Raw genomic sequence first — 21100 nt, 5'->3', positions numbered from 1 at the left:
CACGAATGGTCAGTTCTCTTAGTTCGGCCTCCCGAAACATATTTTCAAGTCTGCAGACTAACCCCGAATATGTTAAACCCAATACTTTGCTCGATTCCATGACTTGACTGACAAAAGTCTCCAAAGTAGCTTCATCAGACCCAATACTGACTAACGGCTCCATTGATTCAGCCTCATGCACAACCAGTTCCATTCTATTCTGAATACCAGTCATCGGCATTTCTACCTCTTCCTCCCTGGATTCATTCTCAGAACGACCATTTACACCCTGACTGTCAATATATCAAATACTCTGGTGTTGACAAAGCACAGGATCTGGATCTGGAAACTTGATGGAGGTGGTAATAGTGGGTAACTCATCATTTGGAAGACATGTATCTGCAACCTGAAAAGCAGCAAAGGAAGGGTACAAACCAATTGGAGATTTATAAGAAGATGAATTAAAGATACCTGCTCCTTGACCAGTGATAGAAGGGCTCCCACCAGGAATATTTCCGGTTTGAATTCCACAAGTCTTTGACGTAAAGCCAGATAATGATTCCCCTATTCTTTGAAAATGATTTCAGCAGGGATCTCCGACTGCCGAGTAGATCGGCACTTTTCGACAATGGATGTTGATAGAATCTTATGGGTCTCCATGGGGTTAAACAGGTTCTCTTGCGCTTGGGCATCCTCTCGCGTTTCCGCCTCATCCCCTTTTTCCAGATACAAGTCGCATCCATGGATCTCAACTACTGCCTCACTTGATGTCTGGTCGTGGAGGACCTGCACGAGTGATTCCTGGTGGATTCTTGTTCGCCAGACAGAAGTGTGTCGCTCCTCGGAGACAGAGAAAATTCGATAAAGGGAGGAGTGTGCTCACGGTTATGAAGCCTCCTTTGATTATTGCAATTGGGAGTATTGGGCCCAACATGGAGAGTAGAGGCCCTCTCAATCAAGCCCACAATGTTGTTGACCAAATAATGCAACTGACCCCTCAGCCCATCAAGCGGCCCAGCGGCCTGATCCACGAAGTCACTCACAAAACCGAAATCACTAAAGCCCATCCACTGACGCCTATCGGTACATGGATCTACATTACCTGGAATACTCGGTATAGAATTAACATCATCTTCATATAACTGGTCATTTGCAGAGGTTACGTACGCGTCAGAAGAGGGGGTGGCCACATGATGATCGTTTGATTGACAGGGTAGAGACTGCCCATCTACCGCCATAGGTTGGACGACACATGGATAAAGATTTTGAAAATCAAATAAGTTGCTAGATTGCACCATGTTTCTATCGTGCGCCTCTAAAGATGCACCGACATCTGAAATTCTATCGTGCACGGTGGTCATCTCCGATTGCGGATTCGAAAACCCCTCGGTGCTCAGGGAGAATCCATCGTCTACCGGATCATCCTCCAAGTACTCCGATTCAATGGAATCGTTCGTCCGGCCAGCCCCAAGAGATCCAACCGTCGAGGATTCACATTTCTCGCACTTGGCCCACAAAGTTGCACCCACAATGCAAACCGGGATAGCCACTACGACCGGACAGTTTCCACTTGTAACAATCCGGATCTTTGCCTTTGAGTAACCACTACCCAACTTGCATGACATATCCGTCTCTACCTCCCGACCAATCTTCTTACGAATTTTGGTAAAGTTTTCAACACACCATCCCTGAAATGCTCCACCATTCCTCTGACTCCATGCAAGCGAACTTCTTCGATCAGGCATAGATCTCCACAAATAGAGAATTAGTCGCTGCAGCCCTAGCCATTTGAGATTCTACCGCATTCATCTTCGGATCCTGGACAATAATCACTTCTAATAAATCTACTTTGTAGACCTTAACAAAACCGTCCGAAACGTTTCTTCTCCGAATCCACTCTTCTAGGGCCGGAATGTCGCCTGACCATCCCGTTAGGATCTTTCCCCACAAAATTCCAAGAGCACCTTTGATAGATGCCAGAGACACCACATCCCGGCTATCAGGATCTCCCATAACATTAAGCTGTGATAAAGGATTCGAATCCGACTGCATATTTTGACTTTCCACATATGGTTCCACCGTCGATTTTTCAAAGTTCTTATCCCTGGACGACCAAATTTTGCCACAACCTCAACATTCCACTTGTTTTCTGAAGTTGTGAAAACTGCAGCGGCAGCACTTCCAATCACTAAGGTTTTCACTGTTTCTCTTCTCCCCCATGCGCATAATCCTTTTCTTTCTTCTTTTCTTCTGCTCATGCCAAGGGAACTGGTCCTTGCGAGCAAACTTGCCTCCCTGCTTGCTTCTCTGTTCTCATGTCGCAGATCATCATCACCTTCCATAATTTGATAACCTAATGTCACAACTATTGTGAAATCCTTTCCATTATCCTTAGCATGATATTCATTGTAAATTGGATCTCCTAAAATTTTTAGCAGATGCACCGTAATTCCATGGTCTTGATCATGTTCAAGGGATAAAATAGGTTCAAGTTTCAAATCCTTTATTTATTTTTTATTTCATTTTGCTGGGGAATGTAATGGAAAGGGCTCATTTTGTCTTCCACCATGTTGTTAAAATCGTACGATTCACGATTTGAATCTACGATTCAAACCGAACCAAGGGTTGAACGATTCAAATCAGAAGGAAGAATTGTTTTCGTAAAAATCGCATGTTTTGTCACCACTCGTCCGCCTACTCCAACTTTCGCCGAGCTTCGACCACTGGCGTATGAAGCACGTTTTGTCCGTCCCTACCTCCTCTAAACCTGGTTCAAATCGACTCAAGGGTTCAAAAATTCAAATAAGAAGGAAGAATCATTTTCAAAATCGTATGATTCAAAATCATGCGATTTTTACGAATTTTTACTATTCTTTTTTGTGCTCTTATTTTTTGTGGTGTGCCTTTTGCGATTAGAAATAAATCGTATATGAAACCCCCACCCTAACTTATAACCTAAAAACAAGTAAAGAAAACTGTTACTTTATTCTTCTCCTCCCTTTTCTCCTCTTCTTTCCTTCTTCTTCTCCTCATCTAGCCTACTTCTACCAATACGGGCTGCAAGTTTTGATTACTAATCATGGAATTATATATTTAATTTAATAGTTTTGAATGAAAAATAGATTATTACTCATTTTATTCTTATTTTTGATTTTTCAATATATTTTTAATATTTTCCTCATTTTATATATAAATCTGAAAAAATCTTACAATTTACGATTCAATACCTGTTCAATTTTCGATTTGATTCCGATTTTCAGAACCTTGGTCTTCTAAAGCATTACCACCATCATTATGCTCGAAAGGATTTGCATGATCCAATCAAAACATTCATTTATCAACTCATCATTTAGGTTTTGTACTAGAGTTTAAAAACGCGGATGCGGCGCGGTACGCGGTTGAAGAAAATCTTAGTTGACTCTGCACAACATGGTCGAGTACTCGGTTGGCGCGTCTGAGTACTTGGTTGACGTGGTCATAAATCGGGATAGTCAAAGGAGTTTTTATTGACTCTGTAGGGCAAAATGCCGAATGCAGATGCGGCGCAATGCAGAATGCGTCCAAGGTAAAAGGGACTCGAGGGGGAGTCAATGCAGACGCGGGGGAGTTTTAAACTATGTTTTGTACTTATTCCCTTTTCGTGCCACCCTTTGGAACCAATGAGCCATTTGTATCCTTCTAATCGCTATGTGAAATGCAAACTCACAGTTCCAGACTTCCAGCAATGACATGCTCTGATACAAACTGATGCAAATCGTAGTTTTGCAACAAGGGGTTTCAACCATAAAGAAAATGTTTGAAAGAGGGAGAGATCATCCTCTCAAAATCAAATAATTCTTGTTCACTAAAAAAAAATAAAATCTCATAACATGAAAGAATACCTACATCAATTGTTCCATCTAAGTTGGACAAACTAATTTCCGGAACTCGTAATCTAAGTTTTTAATTGCTTTGGAAATTCCATACCCACTCTATTTTTCTAAAATAGCCAATTTTCACAACACTAATAGTTTTTAAAGTGCCATTATCTCTATGGCTATCTCAATTCCATACCTCAAACTTTTGTCAAACGTTGAAATTTCTAAAGTCAACCCATTTGAAATAGTTACTTCACACACCCCTTTTCTATTTCTCATAATAATTGGAAAGAACTTTCGAACTTACTCTCAAAACCCAACTAATAAAATGTTACCAAAAAAGAACGTCTCTTGGAAACCATTGCATGTGGCTTTCCTCCGTAATGATATTGTGACAAAGTTTTGAAAATATGATTGTGAGGTCAAGGGGTTAGCCTATTTCTCTCTCTTTGATTGGGCAGAACCTTTATTTGCATCAGTCTCTCCGGGTTGGAGAGAACATGAATGGATGAAAGACTTGTGTCATTAATCGCGTAAATGTACTTGGGCCATTAGTGAGGTCGAACGCCATCGCTAACCATCCATAAAGTCCATCCTTTGACTTCAAGAGAGTTTTTTATTCATCCTTTAATCTCAAATAAATATGATTGTGTCTACTTCACAAAATCATTCTTCATAAAGATGGAAGATCCTGGCATCATGTCTAACATCTCATCACACCATCACATAAGAAATTGATATTTGATAGTGATCTTGTTATTGCCTTAACTGTCAATGCACATTCTCCATCAACAATCCTTTTTGGCTGTTAGTAATGCTCACACTGCATAGACTAGGACTTGATGCGAATAAAACTCTTTTGGATAAGCTTATCAACTTGTTGCTTTGATTCAGCATATTCTGTAGGGTTTATACAAATGCTGAAAAGTATGGCAACGATGATCCTAGAACTAGATCAATACCATGTTGCACATTTAGCATGGGAGGTAGTTCATCCAATAAATCCTTATGCATCATGCCTTATGTATCATGTAAGTGAAGTCTGACTAGATTTCCTGCTCTTTCGTAGGCATTTCCACTGGTTTCTCCTCAGATTTGACTTCTTAACACCTAAAGCAAATGCCATTCCATTCTCTTTAGTTTCACTCTCAAACTGTTTTTTGTTCAACAAATGTAGAGGTTGTGATTTTTCTGTAGATTTTGGGACTTTTTTTATTAATCCCTCGACCATCCATTGCTTTTAAGAAAATACACTCACCATTGTATTGAATATGGTAGGGGTTTGCTCTTAAATTATGAAGGACATCTCACTTGTACATCCATGCTTTACTAAGTAATATGTTGGAAACGTTTGTTGGAACAACATCACACCATGTAGAATCTTCATCGACAAGGTTTTAAATTTCAGTTTCGGTTTCGGTTTCAGTGACTAAGGAAATGGAAACATTTCGGTTTCGGTTGGAAATTTCGGTGGAAATTCTGTAAAATCAAGGAAACGTATGGAAACATATGCAAATGATAGAATTTAAAGATGAAACTTCAGGAAATGCTAGAATAAGCACAAATTCACACCTAGAATAAGCACAAATACACACCTAGAATAAGCACAAACTTCGGTCACAAATACACACTTCTTAATACCTAAAGCAAATGCCATTCCGTTCTCTTTAGCTTCACTCTCAAACTGTTTTTTGTTCAACAAATGTAGAGTTTGTGATTTTTCTGTAGATTTTGGGACTTTTTTTTTTTATAAATCTCTTGACCATCCATTGCTTTTAAGAAAATACACTCACCATTGTATTGAAAATGGTAGGGATTTGCTCTTACATTATGAAGGACATCCCACTTGTACATCCATGCTCTACTAAGTAATATGTTGTAAACGTTTCTTGGAACAACATCACACCATGTAGAATCTTCATAGTCTCATAGACTCCCACATAGTTGTCTTGTCTACACATGCAACCATGTATAGATTGGGATGTGGTTTAACTTTCAACTTGGGGCAGTCAATGATTCTTTGAGAAATCACATTCATACCAGCTCTATCGACAATCAATTGACAAATTTTCTATCACTGGTGCAAAATATAGCTGTATGAAGCCAATCTTCTTCCATTTTATGAGTTAAAATTCTCCTAACTTGGTTAAGCTGAGATGAATTTTCTCCCTGTTCATATTCGACATCAGTTGGGTCGCCGTTATCATGCTCACATTCTAGTTCATCATGTGGGTCATCCAATTCATTTTCTATTCCTATATGAGCTGTAATTTCTGAAGCAGTGACTTTTTCATAATGCGGATGTTTCTAAAAGCATGACTCATTTTCTCCTGTTATTCTTTTGATCTTCAATTTTTTTCTTTTAAAGTGACTTCATAGTCTGGATGAGCAAAGCTAAATTTTGATCATAATAGTATGCATCTAGGCTGTAAGGGATGTGTGAATGCGTTCCATGATGACTCGAGGGAGGTGCTACCAGCTGATGTGGTACCTTTAGGCCCTGTTTGGATGGCAAGAATTTTGTCGAAAAGTTTGGAAAGGAAAAATATTTCTAAAAATTCCTACTTTTTTTACACACGAAGAGGATATTTGGAACAAACCTTATTCGAATTTTATTTAGAGGTACTTATCATATATGATAATATCTGTTCAAATTAACCTAAATCATACCATTTCCCTCTAAATCGTGGAAAGAAAAAAAAATCCCAAGAAATTTTTTTCCATGAGAAATGTTTTTCTTGCAATCCAAACAGGGCCTTAAGGATTATGGATTTGCTGAACAACCTAAACCTCATGCAGTGCCTCCGCTGTTGGTGAAGGTTAGATTTCCTGGGTTCCAGTTGCAGACTGAGGGTGAATTCTGCCACTTTAATTATTTGAGATAAACTGAGAAGCCCACTGATGTCCAATAGGCGCCGATGCTAATATGATGACATTTGGCATCTGATAGGGGAGCTTTTGTGGGCACATTTCATAGCATGATTAACTTGTATTTGTCAATTTCTAAATATTTTTTGAATGGTAAAAGTAACTTTATAGAGGAGAACAACAGAAAAAAAACATGATGCTTTTTATCAAAAAAAAAGAAGATGCCTTGAAATATTAATAAATTTTCTTGTGAAAATAGAAAGTCCGGCTAGTGAATTTGCTGATTTCATTTTTCTAATTTTTTGCCTTATCCATGGTTTTAACTAGATGTTGGACGTGTGTCGTTCTCTCACTAATTGGGGCTTCAAAGCCCCCTCTCACACGACTAACCTAATAAGCTCCAATCCAAATAGGGGTGGGTTTCGTGGACATGCATCAACTGCTTTCTCTTGTCTTGCTGCATCTGTTTGATTGCATCATGGGATCTTTTTTACGAAGATAACATAACTTTATTAAAAGGAAACTAGATTACAAAGGCAAATCAAAGGCTCATAATACATCTGAAGTCTAGCAATTCCGATTTGGCTAGCTTATAGGCACGTTTATTGGCACTCCTTGGTATGCGAGAAAAGCAAATTTATCCCTTCCCTTTCCGTATCACAAATCTCATCAATATAGCTAGCAAACCTCCACAGACCCGAACTAGTTCCGTGCGCCCTGGAAATCACACTAGATGAATCTCCCTTCACCTCATCACAACCACCCATATGATCTTACAAAATGTGCAACCCGATGTGGAGGGCCGTCTCCTCCACCTCCTAGAAATCAGCACGACCAATTGGACCCGAATAGGCGGAATGTGGGGACATTTTTTGAAGAAAGAGTTATATATGCCTGAATATTTAAGTACTTTGTGCTTCATCCTCTCCAAAGGTGGCTTTCCCAAAGTTTGCATTTGATGGTTTCGCCCCAGTCCTTTTGTTCTTATTATGTGGATGTAAAACTGGTTCCTATCTGTTAGTGAAGTGTTTTATGGAAATTATTGAAGTTAGGCACCCTATTTTTGTCTATGCTCATATATTTTTTTTGGCACTTGATAATTTGAAGAAGCCAAGTTTGGGAATGTAAATCATCATGTCATTTATTTTTCCTAATATTTTGACATAGCGGTAATTGTTGAAAAAAAGGAACACTCATGTATCATATACCTTCGATATGGTTGTTGGTGTTTTTAATGTGGAAAGTGTAAATTTGATGTTTGATGCTTCGTAATATTCCGTCAATTTGAATTTTAGGTGTTATTTTTTCCGGTTTTCATGGTATTCCGGTTGGGTATGTGCTTCCTTCGGTTGGAACAGTACCATACAACACAATAAACTTTGGATCAAATGGCTCAGGGGGCAAATTTCAGAATAGCAAGGTTCATTCTTTTCTTTATCTATTGTATTTTTAGCATGGTAATGGTCTCTAATGTTTAGTATAGATCCTTTATTATTATTTTTTATGAATGGTACTATAGATCCTTTATTATTAAACGGTCATTTCAGAGCAGCACATTTCTGAATTTGCCATCGTATGCAAGTCCTACACAAATTCAGCATAAATATTGCATTTGTACGTTTTCTATTGCTTTACTATGAGAATGCTACTGTACAGACTCCCATTTTTTTTTTTAATAAAAAAGAAGAATGTTACTGTACATTTGATTTTTTCTCTTATTTTTAATGCAATGTATGAGTTGCCTTGCTTTTAAGATATTTTTTTGGTCAACACATGTTTATACTTTCAAAACTTCACTCTAATCGTGAGCTTTGTTGAAGTGTTTAATTCTTCATTTCCAAATAATCCGGTACCTTTATAAATGAGTTAAGAGATGAATAAGCAAAACCGGAATGATTCATAGAAAGTGTTTAATTATCCAATCTTTAAGCATTTCCAAATATGCCTATGTAAATGTGCTATGGAGATGAAAGGGCAAAGCCAGAATGATTCTTAGAACACGATTGCTGGATATAGTGCAAATTCGACCAAGCTTCCCGCTAAGGATGATTGATGTTCTCTACCCTTCTTGAAAAGGTTGGTACCACATGAGTTAGAGAGTTAGGTGGACATAGCAAAATGAATGAAAATAAGGTGCCGAATACAGGAATAAGAAAGAGAAATATTATTAAGGCTGGCTCAAACCACACACACACACACACACACACACACACACACACACACATATATATATATATATATATATATATATATATATATATATATATATATATATATATATATATATATATATTACTAATTCATATGGAAGATACACGAATAAGGGACGAGGAGTCCCCCATGATTACATCGTATGACGGCTAAGGAGAGAGCTCCATAGCCCTAAAAGATAAGAAAAAAGAACTATCCAAAAATCTATCTCCATTTACATTCCCCATCCAAACCAAAAATCATAAGAACTTCCAAACGACCTTTTGCGATCTTCCTTGAAGATCTTGAATAGAACACCCATAAGAAAACTCCCAACAGACTTTTGCGATCTTTCTCGAAGTTCTTGAAAAGAACACCTTCAAAGCATTAGAACTTCCAACAACCTTTTGCGATCTTCCTCGAAGATCTTGAAAAGAAACCTTCGACACTGCCTATTTCGATCTTTTCCTACGACAACTCCTATGTCGAGGAATTCCAAAAAGACCATACCCGATGCCATAGCCCAAAAAAACTTTTTACCAAAAAACTTCTTACAGAATGAGGAACACCTCATCATTTTTGTAGAGCTTTGAGCTCTCTAAGTCCCCTGCCTGGAGTTCTCGCCTTCTCCACCCTATCCCGCATCTCAATTTCCATTAGCATTTCCTTTGACATAACGTTGATGATGTTTTTTTTTTGAATGCGACATAATGATGATGATGTTTCCACCCCCTTTTGTTTGTCTTTTTTTTTCTCGATTATAGTTTTAAAATGGCTAAAATTGCCTTTTTCTTTGTATTTGCTATTCCTTTTTGTTTCATCCTTTTTGTCACTTCTTTCTTCATGTCTCCACCTACATGGCTGCCTCTACTACTTCACCACTATTCTTGTGGTCAACATCAATTACTTAGAAGACAGACCACTATTAATAAAGAAAACCAATAGAAACATCAATTTCTGGAAGCCATGGTCGATCTCAATTTCAAAACCAATCCAAGTGAAAATGAGTCAAAAACCCAAAATCTCTTCCTTTTCATTTCAATTCAGCATGATCTTACTATTAGTATCTTAATCTACTTCTTATGTCTGCAAATTCTTCGCAAAATAATCAATTACCTAGAATAATCTAAAAAAAGTAATAAGATTGCATGGAATTAAAATGCTTAAAAAAACCAAAGCCCAACGACAAAGATTTGGATTTGTGCTTTCGGCAGGCGGCCAGAGTTTGGACCATTCCAACTCCTCCTAGGGTTTGTGCTTTCAACTGGACGACGGTTCTTGATAAGATTCCCACCATTAATCATCTCAGGAGCTGGGCCATGTTGATTGTGGATCATTGTGCTCTCTGCATAGAGTCAGGGGAGACAGTGGATCATCTCCTTTTGCATTGTAAATTCGCCCGTCTGGTTTGGAGTAGGATTCTTCAAAGATCTGGATTGGAGTGGGTGTTTTCCGTTCAGTTGATGGATGTTGTATACGATCTGGTTGTTATGGAAGAAAATAAATGCTAGAGTGTTTAAGGGGGTGAAAAGAGGCACTCATCATATTTCCACTATGGCGATTGCATTTGACTATCTCTTGGACTAGAACCCTCCCCAATTTTAAATTTGTTTCAGCTCATGATCTTTGGTATGGCCGGAGGGAGGTGTGTTCTAGTAGCGATCATGTGAAGATGGATGGCTATCAATGGACCCCTCTGCCCCTAGTTGTCTCAAAATTAATTTTGATGGATCTCTTTCGGTAATCCTGGACCTTCTAGGGTTGGTGATGTTAGAGTAGGTGCCCTAAAACCCAGTGTATTTCGCATGATAATCAATAAAAGTTTCTTTTCATGACAAATTGTGGGTACTAAAAGCTAAATATGTGTGATATATTACTTATCATTGACACATATTTATCCTTAGGTAGCAAAGTAGGAAACCCATGCTCATGGATTGACAGATCCTAGGGAGCAAGGGGATATGGGATTCCGGTTCTTTGCAGACCTTAATAATTCCTAGTTGGGGTTGAGGTTGGACACCCTCCTGTATACAACTAGCATCTATCTTTCCAAGATGCACGAGATGTGGAGTGATTTATCTCAATCACTCGGGTAGCGGACCCTAAGCAAGATAGAATGGGTACGACAATGAGATTGTGTACTGAACAGGATCACTTAGAATAGCTTGTGGACAAGAGATAGTTGACCTTATTTACCAGACAGGACCCTTTACATGTCCTTTGACCTGAGGGGTCATATTGGTCTGTTAGCGAGTCTCTCATTCTTGGTCTATCTAACCGTGATTCTCTTAGAGCCACCAGAGGGTAGTACTGGAGTGTTAGACAAACCTTCGAGGTCAATAGTGATACCCGACATGGAATTCTCCACCTATTTTATAGAATAACATCTACGGTTTTGGTCAAAGCAGTAGGCCTAGAAAAATACCTGGCTAGGTGGATTTGATAAAGTATATATCAAAAGAATTTCACAAAATAAGTTTTGAAATGGTTTTAGCAAATTCATTTGCGGGTCAACACTGCTTTGACTGAAAGGTATACCGTGAGTGAGCCCTGGGACTCAACTCGGTAGATGTGGACTTGGAGAAATGACTTGCACATTTGATGTGATTAGGGGTATGATGATTTGACGGTTATCTTCAGGGTTACGTCTCGATGGAGGCCACTTACTCAATGCGATTGTAGCATTGGCTACAGAACAATAATCGCAGTGGGGCCCATTTGTGGGTTCTGCAGGATCTACCGTTGAATCCCTGCTACGATCCCACTCACTACTCGATTGACCTATTATAATCTATTAGATAGAGGTCCAACATTTATTTAGTTGCTTACACGAACTAGTTTAGTGGCATTGGATGCATTGAAAGGATATACACAATGTATATAGTGTATATACACTATAGGATACATTGGGAATACCAAAATGGTTAAGTATCAACCATTAGGGTATTTTGGGAATATCATAAATTTTATTGGAGCTTTAATCCTATTGGATAGGATTGGATTGCATTAATTTAATTGTGATTTAAATGTGAAATGCAATGGGAATTTGAATTGGATAAGTGGACCCACATGAGACGAATTTGGGTGGGACCCATTGTGAAATGTAATGGGAATTTGAATTGGATAAGTGGACCGACATGAGACGAATTTGGGTGGGACCCATTGCCACACGCCCCATGTGGTGTGGCATTGTCAATTTGGAATTCAAAAAATATTTAGAATATTATGGCTTGATTTGTTTTTTCAAATTAAAGCAACACATGTGATGAAATTGGAAAGAGATAGAGAAAGAAAGAAGAAACTAACAAAATTGGAAATTTGGGAACCACATGGGGCAACCAAGGGTTGCTTGGGTAGCAAGCCAAGCTCCCTTGGACGTCCCATAAGGGTTTCCATATTGGGGGTGGCTTGCTTGCCCAATTGGAGCTTCCAATTATGGCTAGTTTCCATGTTTTTTGAGATTTCTCTAGAAACTTTGGATTGTGCATATGAAAATTGAAAACTCTATAAATACAAGACATATGGCTGGAGTTTTTATGAGCTATTCCATAATTCCATATGTTGAAAATTGGTAGAGACACCCCAAAGTCTTTCTTCTTCTTCTCCTTCAATTCCATCAACTAGTTTTATCTTTTCTAGATCAAAGACAAACATCCAACCAAGCTCCATTGATCTAAATACATATTCCCACATTATAGTCTGATTTAGATAATGTTATAAAGTGAGCAAAGAGTTGTACACAAGATCCTTTACGCAACAAAAGAAATCCATCAATTCAACTTGCGATTTCGCGTCGATTAGATCGCCGACGAATTTTCGAGGAGTAGACCAAGTGGACGAGTTCTCTTCTACGTAAAGGTATTTATATTCATGTTTATTAAATCACAATAAAAATCAATTAGTCCCTAGAAATCCTGGGTTAGAGCAAATTTTTTTGTTCTACACGATTTAATTTTTCGCTACGTGTAGCAATTTTGCACGGGATTTTTCTAACCTTTTTAACAGGTGATCTCCTTAGAGACGAGGTTGGAGCCACGATTTGGGCTTTCTCAGGTCCCATAGGTTTTGCGGACTCTAATAAGGCGGGAGTGAAGGCGACTTTGTAGGGCATTAGGTTAGTGGAGTCTACTGACTTGGCTAAGGTGGTAGTGGAGGGAGACTCTCCTAACGTCATTGGGTGGCTGAAGGGAAGCAAGTCTTTCCCTTGGAGATTTGCGAGTTGGATGGAGGGAATCAGGGATTGCATTGCAGGGGCGGATGTAGTTTTTCTGCACGTAAAAAGATCTGCAAATGAGGAGGCAGACATGCTTGCTAGGGAAGGAGTAGGGAAGCAAGAGCTCTAGTTATTTGATTTTCTTCCTCCATGAGGATTTAGTTTTATTTTTTCTTTTGTATTTTCTCATCTTTGGGTTGTTTTTCGTCGACCTGTCCGGTCGGCTTTGTGCATTCTTCTTCTTCTATTAATGACATCTAGCCATTCAGAAAATAAAAAATAGAAAAGATAAAAGGGTGTGGAAATATCTTTCCCTTGACAGACTTACTGAATAATAGATTGGGTCTTCATCTTGGTCATCTTAAAGTAATAAAATGAAAAGGGGGTGGAATCATCATTTTCCTTCGCGCATGTTTGGTTGACGTGAAATGTCTTTTCTCTCAGGAAGGGCTTTCCTTGGAAAGCGTTTTTGTTTCCACCACTTTATGAGAAAACCTTTTGGCTATGTTATTCAACAAGAAAAAGTAATTCTCTTGTTTGAATGGTTGTTGTTTAGAAAAGGAAAATGAGCTCTTTAGCTTTTCAGTGATATATTGTGGCCAGTGGGCCCCACATATACAGTAATGATACTGGCCCCACATATATCAATGAGTCTATATAGAGAACCTAACACATAATGAGCCCCACATATATACTAATCATTTATCTAGAATTGGGGCTAAGATGGAGGCCACTACTGCCACAATCCAAAGGGGCCCACGAATATAATAATGAGTTATTTACTACTGCGGCCTGCATAACAGTCACATGTCGTCAAGATTTTGAAATAATCCTGTTTTACAGATTAAAAGCAATTTTATTTTTTTTTTGAAAAAGTTCCATATTATGAAAAATCACGAAAATGTCATTTCCGTTAATGTTGCGAAAAACTTTGACCTTGCGATTTCGACCCCCATCCCTGACACCTCTTTCGATCATGAAGAAAAACACTAAGGGGCCGTTTGGATACGCGAATTTTAGAATCCAGGTTTTCTTCAAAACTGTAGCTAAGAGACAAGAGAAGAAGCGGACCAGCCGTCGTTTTTGACTAGTTTTTGACTTCTTGTCCTTCTTTCTGTCAGCAAGAGAGTGGCAGATCCTCCCACATTTCCAAGTTTTAGAAATCTTAGGATGCAGAAGAGATTTTTAAAACCTGAATTTCTCATTTAAAATCCAAGAAACTCTGCGAGGACAGCGGCAGCACCCTGATCATGAACCCTCTTTTACACTGTTTTCAAAAAAAATACCCGGTTTCTAAAATCCGCTTATCCAAACGGCCCCTAAAGCTTTTCATGGTGAAGAAAAAGACTTCTACCGTGACCCAAGCCCACCGCCGAACTGTTCTAGGTGGCAACTACATTACGCCCCAACCAATCAATGAAACCAACAACAGATCGAAGTCCCCCACGGTCGAGCACAATGACAAAATTTTAATTGTATTAAACCCGTTTTTTTGTGTTTTCATGTATTCAACCATTTTTTTACTATGTTTTTTTTTGAGCCAATACCGTATTTGTTAAATTAAAAATTAAATATTGCCCTTCTCCAACAGCTTAAAGCTTTTGTAGAAGTCGGTAAGTTTCTAACATGGTATTAGAGCAAAGGTCCTGAGTTCAAACCTCCTTAATTGTCAAAAATCCACATGCAATGGTCGGCCCAAGGTGGGACCTCATATGCCACGTGTTTGCCAAGTGGCCCACACGTGAGGGGGAGTGTTAAAGTATAAAAGATTAAAAACTGCCCTTCTCCAACAGCTTAAGCTTCTGGAATAGTCGGTAAGTTTCTAACCGTTTTAAACTCGGATTTTTCCCTTCCTTTTTTTTCCCCGTATCACGCTTTGCTAACTTGGGGAGTACCTACCCCTTATTATGCCGCGAATTTACTCTGGAAGGAAGGAGAGTAGCAAGTGTCTTTTTTGACTAATTTGGCCTTTTAATGCGGGTGGTTCAGAGGGAAGAAGAATAAACCTAAAACTCAAGAACACAACTTAGAGAAGAAGAAGAAAATGAGAGCAAAGCTCAACCCAATTGATTTTCCATCAATTACATAGTCAAAATCCAAAATCCCCACTCAAGATGGTTTCTAACCCTTTAATTAAAAGACAACAAGAAAAAATTCGTCCAACTTCCTCCACAAGCTAACTTAAGGACTAACATAACATTAATTGTATTGAAACTCACTAACTTTGACTAGCTTGGGAACCCACAAACACAGTCCACTAAAACTGCCATAACTTTCTAACCACTTCGCCAAATTGAGTGTGTAAATACTCATTGGAAACGGCTATCAAAGGGCTACAGCTAGACTACAACTTCCTAGCTTGTGACCTTTTCAGATTCTTCCATTTAATAGTCCAAAAACGGGCTTGAAAATCGGCCAGAAACATTATAGCGGGAATACACCTCGGAACACTACCAAAGCCACCTAGGCATGACGTGGTTGCCATGTTGGCATTGCATCATCATCTCCGAGTGAGAAAGAACTCGCCCACGAGTTTTCATCAAGCTCTCCATGATAAGTTGTCAAGTCTTTAACATTGAACGTTGGGTGAGTGTTGATATTTGGAGGGAGCTCAATCCTGTATGCATTGTCGTTGATTTTCTGGAGAATTCGACATGGACCAATCTTCTCCTCTTTGAGCTTGTTATAGGAACCGGATGGAAATCGCTCATTCTTCGAATAAACCCACACACGATCATACTTCATTGAAGATTTTTATTCGGCGATGAATATTGGCCGCTTGCTTGTACTTCTCGGTATTTTCTTCAAGATTCTTCTTCACTTCATGAATCTTTGTCATGATTGTAGCAAAATCTTCCGCCTTCTTATTGGACAATGATGGATCAAGAATAGGTGCAAAATAAAGATAGTGTTTTGGAGTTTTTCCATAGATCACTTCAAATGGGCTCTTACCGATAGAACGATTCACAACATAATTATAAGAAAACTCCGCTTGAGGAAGCACCATATCCCATTGCTTGGGCCTCTTTGCCACCAAACTCCTAAGCAAATTTCCCGAAGTTCGATTCACCTCCTCGGTTTGTCCATCAGTTTGAGGGTGACAGGCACTACTATAGATCAAGATAGTACCAATTCTGTTCCTCAAGTATCTCAAAAAATGACTAAGGAATTTAGTATCCCTATCCGAAACAATGGACTTGGGAACAACATGATGCCTAACTACCTCATTGTAATAAAAATTAGCAACATAGGACGCATCCATAGTCTTTTTGCAAGGAATGAAATGGGCCATTTTAGAGAAGCGATCAACAACTACGAAGATGGAATAATTACCTCTTTGAGTTCTTGGCAAGCCAACCACAAAATCCATACTAACATCTTCCCATGGAGCATTTGGAAGTGGAAGTGGACTGTAGGTACCGGTGTTTTGAGTATGTCCCTTGCATGTTTGGCATATTCGGCACCTCTTCACATAACGCATCACATCTCGGTAAATGATCGGCCAAAAATACTTCTATTTTACTAGCAAAACAGTTTTGTCTCTTCCAAAATGTCCTCCCAAACCTCCTGAATGTAGCTCTTTAATAGCACTCTCTAAGGGAGCATTTTGGAATGCATAAACGACTCCCCTTAAAGAGAAAATCATCTTGAAGAATATAATCTTCATGCTTCCCTTCTTTATAAAGCTTCCAAATTTCACCAAAGTTTTCATCATTACTATACATGTCTCTAATGGCATCAAACCCTTCAAGTTGCACACTCATGGAATTAAGAAGAGCTACTTTTCTACTAAGAGTATCCCTCACTTGATTGCACTTTTCACTCTTGTGCTTTAACACAAGTATATTCCTGTAGGAATGAAACCCACATTGCATGTCTTCGATTATGGCATCGTTCATTTTTTATGTGCTTGAGAGCTTCATGATCGGAATTCAAAATAAACTCCCTTTGAATAAGATAAGATCGCCAATACTGAATTGCTTGAACATTGGCATAAAATTCCACATCATAGGGTACTTCTTCTTTGCTTCATTGAGATTTCCACTAAAGAAGGCAATGGGATGACCTTCTTGGCTAAGTACTCCACCAATGCCCACATGAGAGGCATCACAATCAACCTCAAACATCTTCTCAAAGTCTGGCAAAGCAAGCACAGGAGCACTAGATAACTTGTCCTTTATAAGTTGAAAACTCTTTTCGGCCTCTATTGTCCACTTGAACCCATCTTTCTTCATCAATCTGTCAAAGGGGCTGATATATTGCTGAAATTTCTTATGAATCGCCAATAGAAGGAGGCCAATCCATGGAAACTCCTTACTTCTTGTAAGCTTTTTGGAGTGGACCATTCTTGGACAATTTTTATCTTCTCATAATCCACTCCAATCCCTGTGGAAGTCAATACAAAGCCTAGGAAAGCTAGGCTAGTTGTCATGAAAGAACACTTTTTGAGGGTTACATAGAGTTTTTCACCTCTCAAAGTGGTTAGAACAACCCTCAAATGCTCTACGTGCTCACTTTTATCATGACTATAAATAAGAATGCCATCAAAATAAATAACAACAAACTTTCCAATGAAAGGACGAATGACTTAATTCATTACCTGCATGAAGGTACTTGGAGCATTGGAGAGGTCAAATGGCATATCATTGAATCAGAAGAGAGATTTCAAGTAATGGCGGATCTATTCACTCTATCAATAACCGAGCCAGATCTGGTGTATCATAAGGGATTTGCCTTTTCTGCCACTCATATAAGCCTTCATATGTCTTGAAAGCGGTCTTCCATTTATCACCCGGCTTGATTTGAATTTGATGGTAGTCACTTCTAAGATAAATCTTGGAAAATATCTTTGCACCTGCAAGCATGTCAAACATATCATCAATTCTTGGAATGGAAAACCGTTATTTGATAGTGATTCAGTTTATGGCACGACTATCCACACACATACGCCACGTTCCATCTTTCTTTGGAGTTAGTGAGGCCGGCACCGCACTAGGGCTCATGCTTTGTTTGATGTAACCTTTCTTCAACAACTCCATTACTTGCCTATTTAACCCTTCATGCTCGTTAAGACTCACACGGTAGTGAGCCTTGTTAGGAAGATTAGGACCGGGAATCAAATCAATTTGATGTTGAATGTCTATTAAAGGAGGGAGTCCAATGGGTAACTCATCGGGTGTGACATCCTTGAATTCCTCCAAGAGAGGTTCTAACTCACCAGGCACATTGAAAGACTTTTCCAAATCTTTCGCCACTAGCATGTATATGATACCACTACTCACTTTCTTTTGCAAACTTCGATGAAATGAGAAAATTTCTACCCTCTTGTAAAGATTTTGGTGTCTTTTCCTCCTTACTAGGTAAAAGAACATTCTCCACTTTTCCCATCCGAAAGGTGTATGTATATTTATGGCCATCATGGGTGACACGTCTATCATATTGCCATGGCCTTCCTAAGAGTATGTATCACACATCCATAGGAAGTTAGGAACTACATCACACCAAACTTGATCATAGTAATTCTTTTCCATAGAAAATGAAACTAAACATCGCTTAGTAACTTTTACCTCATTACCCTTTTTGAATCATGCAATCCGATAGGGCTTTGGTTGTGGTTTGGTTTTGAGCTTGAGCTTGTTCACCATTTCATGAGATACGATGTTCTCACAACTCATACCATCGATCACAATGGTTCAAACCTTGTCATGAGATTTGCATTGAGTCTTGAAAATATTCGAACGAAGCCAATCATCATCGAATTCAACCTTTGGTGTAGTAAGTGCTCTTTGAACCACCAAACTCTCTCCTTCTTCAGGTTCGATTTCTTCATGTTGTATGTCATCTTTCTCATCATATATGGGTTGATTTGAATCATCAACAAGATCCTCATCATTTTCTTTACCACCGAAGGCTACCACTTGGCTCTTTGGACAATCTTTGTAATGATGGCCAACTTGAACACACTTGAAACAAGCATTTGGGTTGTTGGGACGATTGGGTTGATTCCCAACTTGATGTTTAGGGGCTGATTTTGTAGAATTTTTGTTGAAATGCTCGAACCTTGACATTGCACCTCTAACATGTGAAGATTCACCTTTAGAGTAAGGATAGAGACTACAAACATCCACCTACTTAGCACCACGACAAGCAAGCTTAGCCTCCACCTTCAGGGCTGATATGCAGCATTGATGCTCAATGATTGGTGCATTTCTACTTCATCACAAATACAAAACTTCAAACCATCAATATACCTTGCCACAAGTTGATCTTCACCATCTTGAATATCATTATTAGCCATGAGTTTGTAGAACTCTTCGGTGTTGTTCAACACACTCTTGGATTCTTGGCGTAGGTTGTTAAATTGAGAAAAATTCAATGGAAGAAATTTCTCCTTAAGCATTGACTTCATTTTCTCCCAAGAAGAAATCTTACACTTTCCTTTGCGGATTCTCATTTCTTGAACTTTATTCCACCATGATGAAGCGTAGCCACTAAGCCTTGTAGTCACAAGCTTCACATGTTGGCTTTCAGGTGTCTCTTTGTAATCAAAGAACTTCTCATTGGCGCTAAGCCATTCAAGAAAATCTTCGGGTTGTAGACGAACATGGAATTCCTGCAAATCAATCTTGACGCTGTCGAAATCATGATAGAACCTTCCCAACCTAGCCTGCTCATGAGTATTGGCTAAGGGATTCACATCGGACTCATAAATAGAACCTCCACAACTTTATCCACCACGCTCACTACAAGCCTCTTGGCGTTCAAGTCGTATGCTAAGTTGCTCAACTTGTCTTCAAAGTGTTTGAAGTTCATCATCTCTTTTATCTCTCAAATCTTCCATCATTTGGTTACCACACCTTCACCTCTTCGTGCGGCCATGAAAATCAAATCGAAGGTAGCCCAAGGGAGTACTATTGGCTCTGATACTAGATAATGCGGGTGCTTAAGAGGGAAGAAGAAATCTAGAAATCAAGAACACAAATTAGAGAAGAAGAAGAAAATAGGAGTAAAACTCAACCCAATTGATATTCCATCAATTACATAAGTTAATCAAAATCCAAAAATCCCCACCCAAGATGGTTTCTAACCCTTTAAATAAAAGACAACAAAACAAGAGAAAATTCGTCCAACTTCCTCCACAAGCTAACTTAGGGACTAACATAACATTAATTGCATTGAAACTCACTGACTTTGACTAGCTTTGGAACCCAGTCATAGTCCACTAAAACTGCCATAACTTTCTAACCACTTGGCCAATTTGAGTGTGCAAATACTCGTTGGAAACAGATTTCGAAGGGCTCAACTTCATAGTTTATGACTTTTCCATATTCTTCCATTTAATATTTCAAAAATGAGCTTGAAAATCTGTTAGAAACATTATAGCGGGAATACACCTTGGAACTCCACCAAAGCCACCTAGGCATGACATGGCTGCCATGTTGGTAACTTGGTACTCATAACCTTTGGTCAAACAGTCGAAAGGAACAATTTCCCTGACATTGGCTTTTTGTTAACCATTAGGACCCACATGACATGATTTTGGGTTTAGTTTTTATTTTCGTAAAAGGTCTTTAAGAATTATTTTTAGGGAGAGTTAATGTTCTGAGTAGTTTCTATTAAAGGCCATTTTAGGAAGAGTTAATGATAGGATTAGTTTCTATGAGTTGTTTCTATTTTAATTGATTAAATTGATTATGTAGTTTCCTATTTCAATTTGTCGTTATATTGTCTTAAGTAGGTGTTGGTTTCTAATTTGGGAAGGAGATTCCCTACGCAAGTCAAGAATGGAGAGTCAAAGTATATTGCTGGCCTATGACCATTATTTTATGGATGAATGAGAATATTTTTTTTATGCTTGCTTGCCCAGCCTTTTGATGTAACAACCTTGGCTCCTTATTATGTCAGAATCCCACATGAACACCCATTGACTCTTAAGATGCCTTATTTGGCTTACACTTTCAAAGTTTTCTAGGTGCTGCTCAAGGGATAGTGG

The 21100-nt window shown here is 38.7% G+C and overlaps 1 protein-coding gene across 5 annotated transcripts in view; it reads left to right on the top strand.

The window, feature by feature from the left end:
- Positions 1-21100, top strand: part of BTR1L (binding to TOMV RNA 1L (long form)) — a 69016-nt gene that overhangs the window by 37866 nt on the left and 10050 nt on the right. For 4 of the 5 annotated variants that reach the window (XM_077365210.1, XM_077365208.1, XM_077365206.1 and 1 more), the window contains one exon: positions 8000-8124. In XM_077365210.1, coding sequence (XP_077221325.1) covers positions 8000-8124 — 125 coding nt within the window. The remainder of the gene's footprint in view (positions 1-7999; positions 8125-21100) is intronic. The other variant, XM_077365207.1, reaches the window with a different exon arrangement.

This window comes from Tasmannia lanceolata, unplaced genomic scaffold, assembly GCF_043159265.1.
Source record: "Tasmannia lanceolata isolate RefF3 unplaced genomic scaffold, GAP_Taslan_0.1 ptg000020l, whole genome shotgun sequence".
Classification (NCBI taxonomy): Eukaryota; Viridiplantae; Streptophyta; class Magnoliopsida; order Canellales; family Winteraceae; genus Tasmannia; species Tasmannia lanceolata.
This window is presented reverse-complemented; position numbering and strand designations above follow the sequence as displayed.